The 9,052-nt window shown below is 44.7% G+C and overlaps 1 protein-coding gene across 2 annotated transcripts in view; it reads left to right on the top strand.

The window, feature by feature from the left end:
* The first annotated feature begins 5,955 nt into the window (after window positions 1-5,955).
* The window catches only part of C3H3orf52 (chromosome 3 C3orf52 homolog), a 29,290-nt gene continuing 26,193 nt past the window's right edge, over window positions 5,956-9,052 (top strand). For both annotated transcript variants that reach the window (XM_008146593.3, XM_054712027.1), the window contains exon 1: window positions 5,956-6,152. In XM_008146593.3, the coding sequence (XP_008144815.2) occupies window positions 6,015-6,152 (138 nt within the window). In that variant the 5' untranslated portion in view covers window positions 5,956-6,014. The remainder of the gene's footprint in view (window positions 6,153-9,052) is intronic.

The raw sequence follows: 9,052 nt of genomic DNA, 5'->3' as shown, positions 1-9,052 counted from the left end.
AGTTTTCTGTCATTATTTCTTCAAACAAGTTTTCTATTCCTTGCTCAGTTTCCTCTCCTTCTGGCACCCTATTATGTGGATGTTGTTTCATTTCATGTTTTCCCAAAGTTCCCTTAGGCTCTCCTCCTGTTTTTTAAGTTTTTATTTTTTTCTAGATGCTGCTCTGCTTGGGTATTTTTTCCTACCTTGTCTTCTAGTTCACTGATGTGATCCTCAGCTTCTTCTAGTCTACTCTTGATGCTTTCTATTGAGTTCTTTATTGCAGCAATGTCATTTTTCATTTCTTCTTGGTTCTTCTTCATTTCCTCTTGATTCTTACACATATTGTTGAATTTGTCTTCCATCCTTTTCAGCAACCTTATGACCATTTCTCTGAATACTTTCTCTGACATATTGCTTGCCTCCATTTCATTTACTTCCTTTTTGGGTGATTCCTCCTTTTCTTTCATATTCGGGCTGCTACTTTTTCTCCACATGATTCCTCTTCTCTGGGTGTCTGGTTATGTAGCTCTCTCTCTCCTGTGTTAACTTAAAGGCAGAAAATACAATCCGAGAAGAAACAACGCACAGGACACCAAACACAAATGTATTCACAATACCAATAACCCCAAATAAAGGTGACCACCAGAGAAAAGAGAATTAATGGAGAGAAAAGAGTGCAAAAATGATATTGAGAAAAGAAAAAAATATAATAGAAAAAAAAAAAGAGAAGACAAAAAAGGGGGGAAAAATGTATGTATATGGGGAGAAAACTCCAAAAAACCAACAGCTAATCTAAAAAATGCAAACAACAAACACCCAAACAACAAACACCCATCTGAATCTGAGGAGGCAGAGCTCTCTCTAGGTGATCTCTGACTTTTCCATCCATGGAATGCCTCACCAACGGTGTTTAATTCGCCAATTCTAGGTGGAGGTTGTTTGATTCAGTTGTTCCTTCTATCTGCTGTGTGAGAAGGTGCAGGGCCCATCTGCATATTCAGTGCTGCTTTGTCTCCCCCTGGACAAACTTTTTAGGTTCCCGCAGCCGGGGAGGCTGGAGTCTCAGTGTTCATGGGTTCACAGCTGAGGCAGCTGGTCTGTGGGCGATGTGGTTGTAGGTTCTTGGGAGGTATCCGAGGTCTCCCCAGTTGAAGGTAATGTTGGGCTTCCAATCATAGCTGCTTTCCCCTTCAAGATGGCACAATCCCCTTCAAGATGGCAGAGCCGGCCACTCCGGGAAAGATTTCAGCAGTAGTAGAGGCTGCCAGGCCAGGGGAACCTGGTCCAGCAGTCCCCAACAGTCCTGTGGAATATAGCTGTCCCTCACTCACAAATACAGACACTCCCTGCACGTCCATGCACTCTCCTTTCGGTCTCTCACTCACACACTACCTTGCAGCCTGCCATCCTTTCGGCCACCATCTTGGATCTTCCCCCATTGGTTAATTTGTAAGTGTTATTTACATTTGATTCCTTGAGCAAACTAAAGAAATTGAGTCAGTAATAATTTGAATATATTAAAAATAACTATTTTTCAAGAGCAGTACATTTTTTAAAGGCACATTTTAAAAAGTATTCATGAAAGAGCAATTCCTTTAAAAAGCAATCCCCCATAGAAATAGATTTTGAAGAAATTGCACAAATAAATCCAGGTAGAATTTGGTTACTCATTCACTAATCCTTAACTTTCATCAAGAACTATTTAAGCTGAAACCGGTTTGGCTCAGTGGATAGAGCGTCGGCCTGCGGACTGAAAGGTCCCAGGTTCGATTCCGGTCAAGGGATGTACATTGGTTGCGGGCACATCCCCGGTAGGGGATGTGCAAGAGGCAGCTGGTCGATGTTTCTCTCTCATCAATGTTTCTAGCTCTCTGTCCCTCTCCTTTCCTCTCTGTAAAAAGTCAATAAAATATATTTTTTTTAAAAAAAAGAATTATTTAATTTAAACTCAGTTCTACCTCCAGGGAAATACATTTCTTTCAAACTCATTCTGAATTATTAGTTTGGAGCCATACTAGCAGGATGAAAAACTCATCAAGTTGATGTTTGGACACTAATCTACATTCTAGGTCAGCTGTATGGAAATTAAGAAATTTGCAGTTACGAGAAATCAGGAACAGGTTGCAAGTAAGAATTTAAGTGGTTGGAGCAACATTGGGAGGTGTCAGCAAGAGTCAGTGATCAAGAAAATGTGGCAGGATAGGAACACAAATAAATATTGAAAGAAAATATGTTAAATCAATGGTTGTTGCTGGGTACTAAATGTCAGGGGGTAGGTATGAGTTACAGAGATACTTAGGATCATGGAAAGTAAAATTTACTGAGTCTCTGTTATTTGTCAAGCACAATAATAAACGCCTTGCTCTAATTGCTTCACTTAATCCTCCTAACTCTACTGGGTAGGAATTATTTTGCAATGAGGAAAGAATCTCACATTGAACACCTTGTCCAAGAACATCTAGATTGTGAGAGTTCTAACTCTGCTTGTCTTCGAAACCTATACTATCATACAGATGCCAATCATGTACATGGTTTAGGCTTATGGAATTCTGGAAATGTAGTCTAGATTACAGATTACATAAACCTTACTTTACAATAAATGCTCAGAAGGCATGAGGAGATCTAGTTTGGAATGCGTTGTGACAAGAAACAGTAGCTTTTTTATCCCTTGTGGCAGTGAAGAAGACATTAAGAGAAAAGATAGCTTGGAAGATAGCTACAATCCTTCTGACATGACAGAGGGCTTTCCCATTGAGACTGAGATCCTGCAATCAGCGAGTCCAACAACACTTATAGAGAGCACTGTGCTGGATGCAGAGATAAGTACTGGGAATACAGATACCTCAAGACATTTAAACAATAAAGGAGACAGACAAGAAAAAAATTACTGTTCATACTCCACTTTAGCCATTCTGGCCTCTTTCCTGATTCTCAGAAAGTAAAAGTCACACAGGCTCCAGTATCAGGTCCTTTTTCCCGGAGTTCCCTCTTCTTTCCGAAACCTGCACAGCTAGCTCCCTTACCGCCTTTAACTCTGCGTTCAAGTTGCACCTTTTCTTTTCTAATTAAGGCATATTTGATATATAGCATTATATTGGTCTCAGGTGTACAACATAATTAGTTGATATTTGTATAAAATGATCACCACAGTAAGTCTAGTTAACATGTCACCTTACATAGTTACAATTTTTTTCCTCATGATAATATTTTTAAGATCTACTCTCTTAGCAATTTTCAAATATGCAATACAGTATTATTAACATTTTAAAAATATTTTTATTGATTTCAGAGAGGAAGGGAGAGGGAGAGAGAGATAGAAACATCAATGATGAGTGAGAATCATTGATTGGCTGCCTCCTGCACGCCCCCACTGGGGATCCAGCCCACAACCCCGGGCTTATGCCCTGACTGGGAATGGAACCATGACCTCCTGGTTCATAGGTAGATGCTCAACCTCTGAACCACACCATCCAGGTTGCAATACAGTATTATTAATTATAGTCACTACGATGTACATTACTTTCCCAGGACGTATTTATTTCACCTTCTCAGTGAGGTAACTTGATCATATTTATAGTTGCAACTCTTTCCCTTCCCCCAACCTCCACCCTTCAGCACTCCAGCCTCCCTTACTCTGATTTATCTTTTTGTCCATAGCAGACATTACCTTCCAATATTCTAGAAATATTATTTATTAAGTTTGGTTTTCCTCATGAAATGTAAGCTTCACAATGGCAGTGATTTTGTTTTATTTAGCTATCTCTTCATACCTATGTCAAGCATCCGGAAGAATGCTTGACACATAGCAAGCACTCGATACTGCTGGTTAGATTAAATTGGACTAAATATGTGACATATTAAGCACAGGTGCAATGAGTATTGGTAGCAGGGGAGATTGTGGATAGCTTTTGGTAGAAGAGAGGAGTCAGGGAAGGTTTAGTGGAAAAAAATGTTTCAGCTAGGATTTAAATATAAAGGGTGTTGTCAATGCAGAAAGTGGTCTGCAGTGGGAGGAAAAAGATTCCAAGCAGAGCAAACATCATATACAAAGAAGTGGGGATGGAAATAGAATGGGCTAGGCTAGGGCCTTCCAGGAAGAGGAATCTGGTCAGAGCAGAGGAGTCTACTGACTATTGACTATTGGAGAGGGAAGACTGGATGCCAGTTATTGTAGGGAAAGGCACATTCAGATTCTTCTCTCTTTGCACACCACATTCACTTCTCTGCTCTGAGCTCTGGGAGGCTGATGTCCAGGTTCCATCACCAGTTTCCAAGAGGAGTCTCAGGCAGGAGACTGGCAGTTTGGGGAGAGGTGAGACTAACTATTCCTCCCTGCTGGGCTGCAGTTCTGCAGTTTGGGGAGAGGCGAGAATAGTTATTCCTCCCTCCTAGGCTGCAGTTCTGACAGTGGCTGCAACTTTTTTTTTTTTTTTTTTGACTACAGATCCTATCAGGAGGGCCCTTCTCAGTGTCCAGTAGGTCTCAGGGTGCTGATGGTTTTCTGCTGTAGCTAGTCCTTAGCTGCCTGGACATCCCCTCTTGGTTCCCTTAACCCTGCTCCTCCATAAAAAAATTCTCAGCTGAGAATGTAATGGATTTTTGCAGGATCTGCCTCTAACAGAGAAAAACAGAGATGGCAGAAGTCAGTGCAGGCCAGCAGCTGAGTGGCTGCCACCAACAGGATCCATCCAGCAGGCAGATGGAGTCCAAAGTGCAGATGATCTGGGAGCAGGTACACGAGAGGTAGCGACCCAATATCTAGGCAGTGTCTGAACAGTAGGCATTGAGGGTGCCAGACTTCTGGACACAAGTCAACATCTTCTGAAGCAGAATTCATTTATATGTGTCCTGTCCACACTTCAAACTGCTCTCAATATGTGTGTGTGTTGGGGGCAGGGGTGAGAAGTAGGGAGGCAAGCCTGCTCTGAACAGAAGCTCCAGAGGATCCACAGGCCCCAAGCTTAGCCAACATAATCCCAGGCTCAGGAAACCAGAAGTTTTGAACTATGGTGTGTGTGTGTGTGTGTGTGTGTGTGTGTGTACTTACCCCTCAGGTATGTATGTGACTCCTCTTCCTAAAGGTAGCTAATAATAGCCAAGGTTTTAGTTTGTTTTTAAATACATTTTTATTGATTTCAGAGAGGAAGGGAGAGGGAGAGAGAGAGAGAGAGAAGCATCAATGATGAGAGAGAATAATTGATCGGCTGCCTCCTGCATGCCCCCTACTGGGGGATCCAGCCGGCAACCAACCGAGGCATCAGACCGTGACCTCCTGGTTCATGGGTCACACTGAGCCACACCAGCTGGGCATAATAGCCAATGTTTAGGAATATCTGCTGTCAGTCACTGTTCTGAGTATTTTTCTGACATCCACTCTCTTAACCAGGACAACAACTCCATTCGGTGGGCACTGGTGTTATGCCAACTTTCCGGGTGAGGAAACTGGCACTGAGAGGTGATGCCCCGGGTCTCACAGAGAGGAGCCTGAGAGAGGGGTTGACTGGGGCAGTCTGGCTCCAAAGCCAGCTGCCCCCTCCCTCCACCACTGCTGCTGCCTCTGCCAGCCCCTGGGCTCGTGGAAGGAAGCAGCTCTTCCTGGGTACTGCCATCTGCCTTCATCTGATCAGCACCTCGCACGATGCTGGCAGACTATTTGTTGACGAAATGAATGGACTTTTGCTAGGCGGCGAAAGCTGGGACAAATCCCAGAAACAGACAGCTCCCTGGGGTGGAATGCCAACTTTCTCCCATGGCACAGCGCTGCCAGGCCATCCCGGCCACAGCCGCCCGCCAGCCAGGCCCTCCTGCTGCGTGTCTGCACGACCCGGGAAAGGCAGCGCCCTGAACAAACCAGAAAAACCGCCCTCCCCTGCCCAGGGCCCCGCCCGCCGCCCGAGGTCTTCCTCTCTCCGCCCCGCCCCCCACCCACGGGGGTAGAGAGCGCGCCACCCGGGAGGCAGCTGTGGACTCTGCACCCTGGGGTGGGGTGTGTGCCGCCTGCTTCCCGCGGGCTCAGTCCTCCTCTGCCGCCCATGGAAGGGGCCAGGCCCCCGTCGCCCGCAGACCAGCTGGAGCTCTCGGTGCTCGAGGGGCAGCCGGACGAGCAGACGCCTCTCAATGGAGCCGCTCAGGTCGTCCCCTTTTCGGCCGAGGAGCCCCGTCCAGCCCAGGTAAGGTCTCCTTGGCGCCCGCGACATCGCCCGAGCGCGCTGGGATCCGGGCTCCCCGCCAGGACCCGAGCCCGGCTCCTCTGTGTCGGGTTTCCAGCCCGCTCCCCGGGTGCCGCCGACAGTGGGTGCGGGGGGTGCGCGATGGGAAGCCCTCAGTGGGCTGGACCCCGGAATGCGCTCCAGCCCGAGCCTGCCCCAGGCCCCTCGCAGCCCCCTGGTCCCCACGGAACTTTGAAGAATCCCACCTAGGAGGTGTGCGGCTCCTCTCTTCCGAGAGAGAATCCCCAGAGAAAGAGATGGTTTTCAAAAAAGTCCTGTAACTTTTAGTGGTTTTTTTTTTTCCTTCAAATAGAGAGAACTAGAGCGATAGATGGCGTCTTCTCCTTTTCTCCAGAACCTCCTTGATTCCCTCGTTCCTACCTTGCTGCTTCCTCCCAGTGCTCTTACCACCGCCCACCCAGCCTGGCGCACAGCCCCTCTACACACACTTGCTGGCCTTCCTCGGTGTGGCCACTCGATTTCACAGCAAGAGGGATGGGGAGCGTGGAGAAAGCATCAAGAACAAAAAGGGCCAGCGGTTGGAGGTGGGGTATAAACTTGCCCTGCTCAGTGGAAGGAAAATAATTTAAAAGGTTTTGTCCCAAAGAATTAGACTGCGCCTCATTGGCTTCGGCTTTATTTCAATCTCCAAGAAAGTCCTTGGTAATGTTTTGGCTGAACTCCTCTGATTCAGCCCTCGCAGAGAGGGGAACATTATTCATTCTCATCAAACGCTTGTAAAACAGCAGAGACTTGGAATTCCCAGCCACGTACCTTGTGATTAACCTTAACACTCGCTTGAGTTTTACTGGCTACGTGGAACTCCCCAGGCACATGGTTCCATCCTGGTATTCCTTCTCTGCTCCTCCACTTTGGCTGCTCAACTGTTGATTTCAGGGATAAGCAGGACATTCAAACGGTGAAAGCATTGTTTTTGCTTCCACACTGATCCCTGGAAATACGGTGAAGTCGGCTTTTACAGTTGCCTAGAGGTACCTTGAAGAGTAATTTGGTGCCTTTTATTTGAGCACCACTGGAGAAGGGAAGTTGGAGGAAGATGGTTTAATCCTGTGTAAGTGGCCACAGCTGTGGGCATGCTGGGTCAGTCCTCCAAGGAAGTGTCAGGAATGGGAACTGGGAATACTTGCCTCATGGTAAATGGACCCAGGACAATCCAAAGACTTCATGGTTTGGGACTGAATCCAGAGATCTGAGTTCTGGCGACTGCTTCACAGCTGAAGGATGTGTCCTGGGGCAAGACGCTGAGGTCTGTTTTCCCAGCTCTCCAGGGATGGTAATGTAATGTGGCTAACCCGGCTTCTCCCCAGGCCTGGCCGTGCCTTGGTGAAAACAGTGGAGTGGAAGAAAATGCCAAGCATATGTAGGGTATGCTGTATCAGTATTTTAGAATTGTTTAGCACCTCCCTAATACAGATTGCTCTTTCATGTTGTAATTCAGTAATTTTCAACCTTTTTTATCTCATGACACACATAAACTAGTTACTAAGATTCTATAGCACACTAAAATATATATATATTTTTTGCCAATCTAACAAAAAAATGTATAATTTTGATTTATTCACACCAGATGGCTATTGTTGTGTTGGCTATTGTCAATTTTTAATTTGACCATCTAAGGGAAAAGAAATCAGTGCCCCTGACTAAATAATCAGATATTTCATGTTTTCAAAATTTTTGCAGCACACCTGTGTGCCTGCTGCAGCATACAGGTTGAAATCTCTGTACTAGTAACTTCCTATCAGGCATACACAGATGTCCTAGCCTTCCGTGTGAATTTACTTTGTGGGTCACCAAATGGGAAACCAGTGGTGAATGACATAATGGCATGAAGGTGAGGGGCTTACATGAGCACTTGGAGGACATTCTAGAAATGCATGAATGGGGGAAAAAAACTTTTTATAAAGGGAAAAAATAGAAAAAACACTTATGTACCTTTCTCTTTGGCTCTATAGAATAAGGTTGAAGTGTATTTTAAATTGAAAAATCAGTTAATATAGAGTTCTTTAAATTGTTGGGTAGCACAAGCACAAGATTCAGACTTTTAAGAATTTTGTGTGTGGTCTCCTTAAACTATATGTTAAGATTTCCAATTTTTAAAAAATGTATTTTTATTGATTTCAGAGAGGAAGGGAAAGAGAGAGAGAGAGAGAGAGAGAGAGAGAGAGAGAGAGAGAGAGAGACTCAATGATGAGAGAGAATCATTGATTGGTTGCCTCCTGCATGCTCCACACCAGGGATCAAGCCCACATCCTGAGCATGTATCCTCACTGGGAATCGAACTGTGACCTTTTCTGGTTTATAGACTGATGCTCAAACATTGACACACTGGCCAGGCTCCAATTTTTTAAATGTAAACTCAAGTCCATGCATTTTTATTAACCTTATGTTTTGTACCTATCATGTGCCAAATACTTATACATAAGTGTGTTTAATTATCACAACAAACGTAAGAGGCAAATGTGAGTATGTCTTTTGCTTTGACAGATGAAGGAACTGAGTGAAGAACTTGAGACTCAAGTTCACTCAGTGGTGGCTCTGAGATTTGAACTCAGGTTTTTTAGGTCCCAAACCTATGCTGTTTTTGTTGATTGGTTTTACACAGCTAGATATATACCAACATGTAATTTAAATATGTAAATACAATATATGACTTATACTCATTTGTGTGTAGCAACTTAAGTTCTATATTCCTTATTTCGGTCAGTTCATACATTTACAGAAGTTTATTTAAGAATTGGGGAGCATATTTGGAATGATGGAGTTGCAGGTGGATGGGCAGAGGGGTGAGAAGTAGGGAACAGCTTTAGATAATTGGGAAGAAGACATTCCATCTAATGGCT

Source organism: Eptesicus fuscus, chromosome 3 (genome assembly GCF_027574615.1).
Source record: "Eptesicus fuscus isolate TK198812 chromosome 3, DD_ASM_mEF_20220401, whole genome shotgun sequence".
Lineage (NCBI taxonomy): Eukaryota > Metazoa > Chordata > Mammalia > Chiroptera > Vespertilionidae > Eptesicus > Eptesicus fuscus.
Note: the sequence above shows the minus strand (reverse complement) of the source record. Positions and strands in the feature narration are given on the sequence as shown.